The following is a 12931-nucleotide window of genomic DNA, read 5'->3' on the forward strand; positions in this document are numbered from 1 at the left end:
CAGTAGCGTCATACCAAAGAAGACTCAAGGCTGTAATCGCTGCCAAAGGGACTTCAACAAATTACTGAATAAATGGTCTGAATACTTATGTAAATGTGATATTTGTTTTTTATGCAAACATTTCTAAAAACCTGTTTTTGCTTTTTTATATTGTGTGTAGATTGAAGAAGGGGGAAAAGGTTTGAATACTTTCCGAATGCACTGTATGGCCATTAATATGTATATAATCTAGATCATGCATTCTGTTGGATTACAGATTCATAGATTATCCTTGAGATAGAAGCCAGAAATATGTGGCCTAAAAGTTTGTTTAGTTTTCACCTTTCATTTATGCACTTTCTTGCACTATGATTTTTTTAGACCCCATGATATTTTAATAAATAACTTTATGTTGCATTCAAACCTAATTTTGGGAATTATTCCTTTTTTTGATAGTGTCCGGGTCTCATATCTCTTCCAATATTCTTATTTTGACTCCTACCCACCTGGATCAGACACTATTCAGTAGTAAGGACTAAAAGAGCACAGGCTCTAATCATTTATATGTTATTAATATTTAATGTCATAAAAATCTAGAATTTCCTCACTATACGCACTATATGAGCTCTTTTGCATTTCACCAGTAGAAATGGGCCATCTACTGTATATTTCCTGGTTGTAAGCACACCACAATATCCAGAATTCATAGTGATTTCAGGGCGGGATACTGCCCGCCGAGGTGGATTAACAGGTAGCTAACGTTACTCACTGGACCAGCCACACCATCATAGAACATCAGCTAGAAGCAGAGTGGAGCCAGGAAGGAAGTGCGACGATGCGAAGGCGAAACAATGGCGTTAACATGAACCTATGTTCCCGGAATACAAGCCAAGTGGAATCAGTTATATATCTACTTTATCGCTTGAGAACCTTGAGATTGAGTCAGATAGTGGAAGTTCAGAGATTGAATCTGACAAAAGTGGACAGGAAGAACTTGCGTTGACGGGTGTGGGGAAGGCTGTCTATCCTTTTGAATTTTGATATTGAGTGGTTGCCTGATAAAGTCATGCTAGGATATGAATTTTCCCGTAAGTGTTTGTTCCAAACCTGCTACGGTGTTTCAGGTGCCACGGTTATGGTAATGTAGCAGCAGTATTGTAGGATGAAGGCCAAGGTGTGAGAAGTGTGCATGGGACAAAGGAGTGTGTAGTTTTGGAGGCAAATTAGTGTTTCAATTGTGGATGGAGCCCATGTTGCTGGGGATCAGAAATGTCCTGTGCGAGTGAGACAGGTTGAGGTGGCCAGTGTTTGAGCAGTGAAGAGTGTCATATGCTGAGGCAGTGAGGAAAGTGCAGGATGGTGGGCAAAGGGTGAAGGATCATGAGAGGATACCAGTAAGTAGTTGGCCAGGACTGAGAGACCCAAACAGTTTGTGTTTTAGCAAGGTTGGTTTCTTGGCGTTCATTGCTATGGTAATTAACTATACATTGCAGATGGAAAGGAAGTAGCAGAAGCTAATAGTAGTAGCAGCAGAAAAGTTAGTGGGAGTGAAAGATTTCACAGCAGAAGAGATACAGGGGGTGTTGAAGGAAGGAGTCCCGTCCGACTAGGCCGGTGGCCAGGAGTAGGAACGGTAGGACAACGGTGGGATAAGAGGGGTGTTTGGGGTTTTGTAGTTGCAGGTTTATGGGTGGTGCAGTTTTTATCTTTTTCCTTTTTTTTTTATAGCTATTGAACCAAGCATGACTATTAAAATGGAATATTCTGAATCAGATTTGGGTGGAGAAAAATCCACACTTTTTATTGTTATTATCATTAATTTATTTAATGATAGGATTTTGGATGGGTCCATTAAATCTTCAATAGCTCTTACACAAAGGGTTGTATTTTATTTGTTTATTTCACCTTTATTTAACCAGGTAGGCTAGTTGAGAACAAGTTCTCATTTGCAACTGCGACCTGGCCAAGCAAAGGAGCAAGATAAATAAATAAATACAGTATGGGGATGAGGTAGGTAGATAGATTGGCTGTTTACAGATGGGCTATGTACAGGTGCAGTGATCTGTGAGCTGCTCTGACAGCTGGTGCTTAAAGCTAGTGAGGGAGATATGAGTCTCCAGCTTCAGAGATTATTGCAGTTCGTTCCAGTCAGCAGAGAACTGGAAGGAAAGACGACCAAAGGAGGAATTGGCTTTGAGTTTGAGTTTATTTTATTTTTACAGGGACAGTGTACATTAATCAACGTTTCAGTAAAAGTGCCGGTTTTAGCCAGCTGGCTAATTTTCAACCGCAGTCCCTGGGCAGGTTATTAAAAACAATTACAATATAGACAATCATTGAGCAGTGAGCACACGCAGAGCAACATAGGACAAGCAAGACAGAGTATACAGACAGAGAAACATAGGACAAGCAAGACTTAGCATACAGACAGAGCAACATAGAACAAAAAGCAGTGAGACCAGGGGGTGACCAGTGAGATATACCTGCTGGAGCGCGTGCTACGAGTGGGTGCTGCTATGGTGACCAGTGAGCTGAGATAAGGCAGGGCAGGGCTTTACCTAGCAGAGACTTGTAGATAACTTGTAGCCAGTGGGTTTGGCGACGAGTATGAAGCGAGGGCCAACCAACGAGAGCGTACAGGTCGCAATGGTGGGTAGTGTATGGGGCTTTGGTGACAAAACAAATGGCACTGTGATAGACTGCATCCAGTTTGTTGAGTAGTGTTGGAGGCTTTTTTTATAGATGACATCACCAAAGTCGAGGATCGGTAGGATGGTCAGTTTTACGAGGGTATGTTTGGCAGCATGAGTGAAGGATACTTTGTTGCAATATAGGAAGCCAATTCTAGATTGGAGATGCTTAATGTGAGTCTGGAAGGAGAGTTTACAGTCTAACCAGACACCTAGGTATTTGTAGTTGTTCACGTATTCTAAGTCAGAGCTGTCCAGAGTAGTGATGCTGAACGGGCAAGCAGGTGCGGGCAGTGATCGGTTGAATAGCATGCATTTAGTTTTACTTGCGTTTAAGATGAGTTGGAGGCCACGGAAGGAGAGTTGTATGGCATTGAAGCTCATCTGGAGGTTAGTTAACACAGTGTCCAAAGAGGGGCCAGAAGTATACAGAATGGTGTCGTCTGCGTAGAGTTGTATCAGAGAATCACCAGCAGCAAGAGCAACATCATTGATGTATACAGAGAAGAGAGTCGGCCCGAGGATTGAACCCTGTGGCACCTCCGTAGAGACTGCCAGAGGTCCGGACAACAGGCCCTCCGATTTGACACACTGAACTCTATCAGAGAAGTAGTTGGTAAACCAGGTGAGGCAATCATTTCAGAAACCAAGGCAGTCGAGTCTGCCAATAGGAATGTGGTGATTGACAGAGCCGCACAGTAATGTCTCTTATCGATGGCGGTTATGATGTCGTTTAGGACCTTGAGCGTGGCTGAGGTGCACCCATGGCCAGCTCTGAAACCAGATTGCATAGCGGAGAAGGTATGGTGGTGGGATCTGTTTGTTAACTTGGCTTTCGAAGACCTTAGAAAGGTAGGATAGATATAGGTCTAGAGAGTCACCCCCTTTGAAGAGGGGGATGACCGCGGCAACTTTCCAATCTTTTGGAATCTCAGACGATACAAAAGAGAGGTTGAACAGGCTAATAATAGGGGTTGCAACAATTTTATTTTAGAAAGAGAGGGTCCAGATTGTCTAGCCCTGCTGATTTGTAGGGGGCCAGATTTTGCAGCTCTTTCAGAACATCAGCTATCTGTAACCCTCGCAAGGCTGCAGGCCCATACGGCATCCCCAGCCGCGTCCTCAGAGCATGCGCAGACCAGCTGGCTGGTGTGTTTACGGACATATTCAATTAATCCTTATCCCAGTCTGCTGTTCCCACATGCTTCAAGAGGGCCACCATTGTCCCTGTTCCCAAGAAAGCTAAGGTAACTGAGCTAAACGATTACCGCCCCGTAGCACTCACTTCCAACATCATGAAGTGCTTTGAGAGACTAGACAAGGACCATATCACCTCGACCCTACCTGACACCCTAGACCCACTCCAATTTGCTTACCGCCCAAATAAGTCCACAGACGATGCAATCTCAACCACACTGCACACTGCCCTAACCCATCTCGACAAGAGAAATACCAATGTGAGAATGCTGTTCATCGACTACAGCTCAGCATTTAACACCATAGTACCCTCCAAACTCGTCATTAAGCTTGAGATCCTGGATCTCGACCCCGCCCTGTGCAACTTGGTACTGGACTTCCTGACGGGCCGCCCCCAGGTAGTGAGGGTAGGTAACAACATCTCCACCCCGCTGATCCTCAACACTAGGGCCCCACAAGGGTGCGTTCTGAGCCCTCTCCTGTACTCCCTGTTCACCCATGACTGCGTGGCCATGCACGCCTCCAACTCAATCATCAAGTTGGCGGACGACACTACAGTGGTAGGCTTGATTACCAACAACGACGAGACGGCCTATAGGGAGGAGGTGAAGGCCCTTGGAGTGTGGTGTCAGGAAAATAACCTCACACTCAACGTCAACAAAACAAAGGAGATGATTGTGGAGTTCAGGAAACAGCAGAGGGAGCACCCCCCTATCCACATCGATGGGACAGTAGTGGAGAGGGTAGTAAGTTTTAAGTTCCTCGGCGCACACATCACGGACAAACTGAATTGGCCCACACAGACAGCATCATGAAGAAGGCGCAGCAGCGCCTCTTCAACATCAGGAGGCTGAAGAAATTCGGCTTGTCACCAAAAGCACTCACAAAATTCTACAGATGCACAATCGAGAGCATCCTGTTGGGCTGTATCACCGCCTGGTACGGCAACTGCTCCGCCCACAACCGTAATGCTCTCCAGTGGGTAGTGAGGTCTGCACAACGCATCACCGGGGGCAAACTACCTGCCCTCCAGGACACCTACACCACCCGATGTCACAGGAAGGCCATAAAGATCATCAAGGACATCAACCACCCGAGCCACTGCCTGTTCACCCCGCTATCATCCAGAAGGTGAGGTCAGTACAGATGCATCAAAGCAGGGACAGAGAGACTGAAAAACAGCTTCTATCTCAAGGCCATCAGACTGTTAAACAGCCACCACTAACATTGAGTGGCAACACACTGACTCAACTCCAGCCACTTTAATAATGGGAATTGATGGAAATTGATGGAAAATATATCACTAGCCACTTTAAACAATGCTACTTAATATAATGTTTACATACCCTACATTACTCATCGCTTATGTATATGTATATACTGTACCCTATTTCATCTATTGCATCTTTATATAATACATGTATCACTTGCCACTTGAATCAATGCCACTTTGTTTACATACTCATCTCATATGTATATGCTGTACTCGATACCATCTACTGCATCTTGCCTATGCCGCTCTGTACCATCACTCATTCATATATCTTCATGTACATATTCTTTATCCCTTACACTTGTGTGTATAAGTAGTTTTGGAATTGTTAGGTTCGATTACTCGTTGGTTATTACTGCATTGTCGGAACTAGAAGCACAAGCATTTCGCTACACTCGCATTAACATCTGCTAACCATGTGTATGTGACAAATAAATTTGATTTGATTTTGATTTGATGCAATAGTATCTGTTCTATTCCGAACACAAAAAAACAGTGAAATAAACATAAATACAAAACATATCAGAATATGAAGTGGATAATACAATGTGGGATGACGCTGCGCTGCTTTTGAATCTAAAATGAAGAAAATCGTCCCAAAATTGTAGGAGCTGATCCTCCCACAGCTTAGAAGCGTATCGTAATATACAGTTGCAGTCGGAAGTTTACATACACTTAGGTTGGAGTCATTAAAACTTGTTTTTCAACCAGTCCACAAATTTCTTGTTAACAAACTATTGTTTTGGCAAGTCGGTTAGGACACCTACTTTGTGCATGACACAAGTAATTTTTCCAACAATTGTTGACAGACAGATAATTTCACTTATAATTCACTGTATCACAATTCCAGTGGGTCAGAAGTTTATATACACTAAGTTGACTGAGCCTTTAAACAGCTTGGAAAATTCCAGAACATGATGTCATGGCTTTAGAAGCTTCTGATAGGCTAATTGACATAATTTGAGTCAATTGGAGGTGTACCTGTGAATGTATTTCAAGGCCGACCTTCAAACTCTGTGTCTCTTTGCTTGACATCAGGTGAAAATCAAAAGAAATCAGCCAAGACCTCAGAAAAAATATTGTAGATATCCACAAGTCTGGTTTATCATTGGGAGCAGTTTCCAAATGCTTGAAGGTGCCACATTCATCAGTACAACAATAGTACGCAAGTATAAACACCATGGGACCACGCAGCCGTCATACCGCTCAGGAAGGAGACGCGTTCTGCCTCCTAGAGATGAACGTACTGTGGTGCGAAAAGTGCAAATCAATCCCAGAACAACAGAAAAGGACCTTGTGAAGATGCTGGAGGAAACGGGTACAAAATTATCTATATTCACAGTAAAAACGAGTCCTATATCGACATAACCTGAAAGGTCACTCAGCAAGGAAGAAGCCACTGCTCCAAAACCACCATAAAAAAAGCCAGACTCTGGTTTGCAACTGCACATGGGGACAAAGATCGTACTTTCTGGAGAAATGTCCTCTGGTCTGATGAAACAAATATAGAACTGTTTGGCCATAATGACCATCTTTATGTTTGTAGTTAAAAGGGGGAGGCTTGCAAGCCGAAGAACACCATCCCAACCGTGAAGCACGGGGGTGGCAGCATCATGTTGTGGGGGTGCTTTGCTGTGGGAGGAGGGACTGGTGCACTTCACAAAATAGATGGCATCATGAGGAAGGAAAAATATGTGGATATATTGAAGCAACATCTCAAGTCGTCAGTCAGAATGTCACAAATGGGTCTTCCAAATGGACAATGACCCCAAGCATACTTCCAAACTTGTGGCAAAATAGCTTAAGGACAACAAAGTCAAGGTATTGGAGTGGCCATCACAAAGCCCTGACCTCAATCCTACAGACAATTTGTGGGCAGAACTGAAAAAGCATGTGTGAGCAAGGAGGCCTACAAACCTGACACGGTTACACCAGCTCTGTCAGGAGGAATGGGCCAAAATTCACCCAACTTATTGTAGGAAGCTTGTGGAAGGCTACCCAAAAAGTTTTGCCCGAGTTAAGTTTGTTTTTTATTTTTATTTTACCGCTAGTGTGCGATGAGACAAGGATATCCCTACCAGCCAAACCCTCCCTAACCCGGACGACGCTAGGCCAATTGTGCGTTGCCCCATGGACCTCCCGGTCGCGGCCGGCTGCGACAGAGCCTGGTGGCACAGCTAGCACTGCGACGCAGTGCCCTAGACCACTGTGCCACCCAGGAGACTAAGTTAAACATTTTTAAGGCAATGCTTCCAAGTACTAATTGAGTGTATGTAAACTTCTGACCCACTGGGAATGTGATGAAAGAAATAAAAGCTGAAATAAATAATTCTCTCTACTATTATTCTGACATTTCACATAATTAAAATAAAGTGGTGATCCTAACTGACAGGCAGACTAAGACAGGGACTTTTTACTAGGATTAAATGTCAGGAATTGTGAAAAACTTGAGTTTAAATGGTGCATGTAAACTTCCGACTTCAACTGTAGATATGATCAATACAAGTAGATGTCAGAGATCCAATACTATTGGTATACATTCTAATTGGTTGAGTGATAATCATAGTTAAAGGTTTCTTTTGAGAGGACAACTCGATGACAACCAGTCAATGTTCAGATCACCAAGACCGAGGTCTGTTAGCATCAGAGACCTTATTTAACATCACACATTTATTCTTCAGATACTGACAGTTGGATCTTGGTGGCCTATAGCATCACCCTAAAAGAAGAGGCTTCAGATGAGGTGAACCTGCAACCACAGCACTTAAACTTAATTTTACATGGTGCCACTGTATTTTCTTGCTAACCATGACGGTTGGACATACGCACACACAGCACTCTGTAGCTACTTCAGACTACACACCCAGTGGTCCACGCTTTCCCTAAGCCCTGAGTACTGCCCCGAGGTGAGCCCAGCCACTTAGCTCACAAGCCCCAAAGGGCTCTTTATACACATTGCACTCAAATGTACCATAACAACGCGGCACAGTTGCTCTAGGAGACCAAACTAAACTACCAGGCCTCGCAGCGTTTCTAGGAATTCTGCCAACCCTTTAACTTGAGTGCTTGTTTGATATTCTTTCTTCTGAAATGTATCACTCTGGACATGCACACAGAGAAAAGAGAGAACACTGTGGTCCCCTTGAACCAGTTGCCAATCCCTCCAATAGACCATGAAGATATAATTATATTGCTATAGTATCTGGTTGTAGTATATTCAAGAGGGATTAAACACAATGTAATCAGATGCTGTGGTCATATGTTTGGTCTTTATGTATAGAGGATGGAATAATTTACCTTATTGCATTTACAGTATCTGCTTCTTAGTGTGTACAGTGCCTTCAGAAAGTATTCATACCCCATGATTTATTCCACATTTTGTTGTATTACAGCCTCAATTCAAAAGTTATTAAATAAATACAATTCTCACCCATCTACACACAATAACCAATAATGACAAAGTGAAAATATGTTTTTAGAAATGTTTGCAAATTTATTGAAAATTAAATACAGAAATATCTAATTTATGTAAGTATTCACACCCCTGAGTCAATACTTTGTAGAAGCACCTTTGGTGTTAAGCAACTCCAGTGTAGATTTGGCCATGTGTTTTAGGTTATTGTCCTGCTGAAAGGTGAACTAGTCTCCCAGTGTCTGTTGGAAAGCAGACTGAACCAGGTTTACCTCTAAGATTTTGCCTGTGGTCAATTCTATTCCATTTATTTTATCTTTAAAAACTTTCTTGCCGATGACAACCATACCCATGATATGACACAGCCACCACCATGCTTGACAATATGAAGAGTGGTACTCAGTGTTATTGGATTTGCCCCAAACATAACGCTTTGTATTCAGGACAAAATGTTTACTTCTTTTCCATATTTTTTTGCAGTATTACTTAAGTGCCTTGTTGCAAACAGGATGCATGTTTTGGAATATTTGTTATTCTGTACAGGCTTCCTTCTTTTCACTCAGTCATTTAGCTTAGTATTGTTGAGTAACTACAACAGTTTTCTCATATCACAACCATTAATCTATGAAACTGTTTTAAATCACCATTGGCCTCATATTGAAATCCCTGAGCAGTTTCCTTCCTCTCCGGCAGCTGAGTTAGAAAAGACGCCTGTATCTTTGTAGTGACTGGGTGTATTGATACAACATCCAAAGCCTAATTAATAACTTCACCATGCTAAAAGGGATATTCAATGTCTACTTTATTTTTATTTTTTACACATTTATCAATAGTTGCCTCTTTTTTTAAAACCTCCCTGGTCTTTGTGGTTGAATCTGTGCTTTAAATGCACTACTCAATTGAGGGGACCGTACAGATAATTGTACACTACATGACCAATAGTATGTAGACACCTGCTCGTCGAACATCTCATTTCAAAATCATGGGCATTAACATGGAGTTGGTCACCCCTTTGCTGCTATAACAGCCTCCACTCTTCTGGGAAGGCTTTCCACTAGATGTTGGATCATTGTTGCGGGGACTTGTTTCCATTCAGCCACAAGAGCATTATTGAGGTTGGGCACTGATGTTAGGTGATTAGGTCAGGCTCGCAGTCAACGTTCCAGTTCATCCCAAAGGTGTTCGATGTGGTTGAGGTCATGGCTCTGTGCAGGCCAGTCAAGTTCTTCCACACCGATCTTGACAAACCATTTCTGTATGGACCTTGCTTTGTGCACAGGGGCATTGTCATGCTGAAACAGGAAAGGGCCTTCTCCAAACTGGAGAAGCCCAGAATCGTCAAGAATGTCATTGTATGCTGTATGCTGTGTATGCTGTGGTGTTAAAATTTCCCTTCACTGGAACTAAGGGGCCTAGCCCGAACCATGAAAAACCGCCCCACACCATTATTCCTCCTCCACCAAACTTTACGGTTGGCACTATGCATTCGGGCAGGTAGCGTTTTCCTGGCATCTGTCGGTTTGCCAGTTGGTGAAGCGTGATTCATCACTCGGGGGAATGAGTTTCCATTGCTCCAGAGTCCAATGGCGGTGAGCTTTACACCACTCCAGCCTTGGTGATCATAGACTTGTGTGCGGCTGCTCGGCCATGGAAACCCATTGCATGAAGCTCCCGACACATAGTTCATGTCTTCCAGAGGCAGTTTGCAACTCGGTAGTGGGTGTTACAGATTATTTTTACACGTTTCAGCACTCAGCGGTCCCGTTCTATGAGCTTGTGTGGCCTACCATTTTGCAGCTGAGCCATTGTTGCTCCTAGACATTTCCACTTCACAATAACAGCACTTACAGTTAATATTGTAAATGAGTATTGTAGCTGGAAACGGCAGATTTTTTATGGAATATCTACATAGGCGTACAGAGGCACATTATAAGCAACCATCACTCCTGTGTTCCAATGGCACATTGTTAGCTAATCCAAGTTTATAATTTTAAAAGGCTAATTGATCATTAGAAAACCCTTTTTCAATTGTGTTAGCACAGTTGAAAACTGTTGTCCTGATTAAAGAAGCAATAAAACTGGCATTCTTTAGACTAGTTGAGTATCTGGATCATCAGCATTTGTGGGTTCGATTACAGGCTCAAAATCGCCAGAAACAAACTACTTTCTTCTGAAACTCGTCAGTTTATTCTTGTTCTGAGAAAAGAAGGCTATTCCATGAGAGAAATTGTCAAGAAACTGAATATCTCGTACAACTCTGTGTACTACTCCCTTCACAGAACAGCGCAAAATGGCTCTAACCAGAATAGAAAGAGGAGTGGAAGGCCCCGGTGCACAACTGAGCAAGAGGACAAGTACATTAGTGTCTGGTTTGAAAAGCAGACGCCTCACAAGTCCTCAACTGGCAGCTTCATTAAATAGTACACGCAAAACACCAGTCTCAACATCAACATTCAAAGACGTGACTCCGGGATGCTGGCCTTCTAGGCAGAGTTGCAAAGAAAAAGTAATATGTCAGACTGACCAATAAAAAGAAAAGATTAAGAATTGCAAATGAACACAGGCTCTGGACAGAGGAACTCTGCCTTGAAGGCCAGCATCCCGGAGTCGCCTCTTCACTGTTGACGTTGAGACTGGTGTTTTGCAGGGGACTATTTAATGAAGCTGCCAGTTGAGGACTTGTGAGGCCTCTGTTTCTCATGGTAGTGTATGTATACTGCTAACATGATTCCCCTCCTCTCTTTTACACAGATGTGAATGAGTGTTCTGAGCTCAACAACCGGATGTCCCTCTGCAAGAACTCCAAATGTATCAACACGCAAGGATCCTACAAGTGTGTGTGCCTGCCGGGATACACCCCCTCTGAGCGGCCTAACTACTGTGTGGCCAGGGAACAGGGGGAGGCAGCAGTGGCCACAGAGAGGGAGTGAGCCCCCACAGCCACTAGAGGGAAACACAAAACACTAAACAAAATACACTTATTTAATCCAAGCCCATATACTCTGCACTGTATAAAAACACACTAAATAAAACAACAAAAATAATTTACTTGAGATAAAGATCAAATTTAACCTACTATGTGGTGCCTGTGTGCGGAGGAGAAACACAGCATTGTATAAAATGTATGTTTGTTTTGTCTGGTTTTTGTCCGTTTTATTTTTTATATTAAAAGGAGCTTATGCACGCTAGAGGAGCATTCGCTCTCCTAATGTAACGACAAACCCTATGAACTCCTACTGGGGGATAACGTTTTATTTTCTACCCAGTCCAAAATGCCTTGTGTGTGGATATTTAATTCAGTGAAGAGGCCAGCCATCCTTTCGTTTTCCCCGTTCTCCCTCTTCTTTCCAGCCCTTCTCTTCCTCCTCCTTGTACGGTGACTGCGGAGGACTGCTTGCCTGGCCATGGATGGACAGCCATCTGATCTTTGCTCTGTGGCTTCACACAAACATGCAGTATGCACATTACTGTAATAGAATGTTGTTCATGTAAATTCTTTGGAATAAGCTTTTTTTCTAGGCATTTTTTGTATTAATTATAAATGCAAACACAAAACTACTTCTGTGTCTGGGACATTGGACAATAGCAGGTTTTTATTTTTTTGTTTTATTTTTGGATTTGTTTGGTTTTATTCTCTTGCCTGCCCTGTGGAGCAGTCATATTCCCTACTCTTTCATTTATTTTCTTGAGATATTGTTTTATTTCATTGAACAAAAATTAAATGAAGTTTTGCTTAATTTTTTTTCATACTTTAATGAAATATTTTTCAGCATTTTACTGCAATGTGTAAAAGTCTTGCCAGGTTGCAAAGCTGCTATGGGACAGCCGTGGGAGAAATTTTGTACATTTAAACAGAAGAGTTGAGAAACCAGTTTATGTATTTGTAATTTGTACATGAAAAATAGCTCTTGTATGAATATTCATATTACTATGTATATTAAACCCCTGGTAATAAATCACAAATGGTGATATTTATACTGGCTGGTATGTGATGGCCTTTATTATTAGAAGTGACAAAGACCTATTCACATTGTGCACAATAGCTGTACCTAGAAGAACCATATAGTCGTGACATATGACACATGCCCGTTTAGATAAGTTCGACTACAATGTGCACAAAAGAAATGGGTGGTCTTTACGACTTCACAACTGTGGTTACTAATTAACTGTGGATACATACTAACAAGACATGTTCTATCATACCTTTCCAACACTAGTCTTTGCATATTGTAAATTCGTATTATATTCATATTGTTAATGTTCATTATTTTAGTCACTCCATATAACCCTCAGACCAGTGCTATTATTAGCCTGTGTAGACTCAGGCTCAGGGTGAGACCACACTTCACTTAACATGAACTGGTTGATCAGTAGAGAAAT

At 42.4% G+C, this 12931-nt stretch overlaps 1 protein-coding gene across 8 annotated transcripts in view; it reads left to right on the forward strand.

Moving 5' to 3' along the window:
* ltbp1 (latent transforming growth factor beta binding protein 1) overlaps positions 1 to 12531 on the forward strand; it is a 147131-nt gene extending 134600 nt beyond the window's left edge. For all 8 annotated transcript variants that reach the window (XM_052498503.1, XM_052498506.1, XM_052498504.1 and 5 more), the window contains one exon: positions 11303 to 12531. In XM_052498503.1, the coding sequence (XP_052354463.1) occupies positions 11303 to 11481 (179 nt within the window). In that variant the 3' untranslated portion in view covers positions 11482 to 12531. The remainder of the gene's footprint in view (positions 1 to 11302) is intronic.
* The last annotated feature ends 400 nt before the right edge of the window (positions 12532 to 12931 follow it).

This window comes from Oncorhynchus keta, chromosome 36 (genome assembly GCF_023373465.1).
Source record: "Oncorhynchus keta strain PuntledgeMale-10-30-2019 chromosome 36, Oket_V2, whole genome shotgun sequence".
Classification (NCBI taxonomy): domain Eukaryota; kingdom Metazoa; phylum Chordata; class Actinopteri; order Salmoniformes; family Salmonidae; genus Oncorhynchus; species Oncorhynchus keta.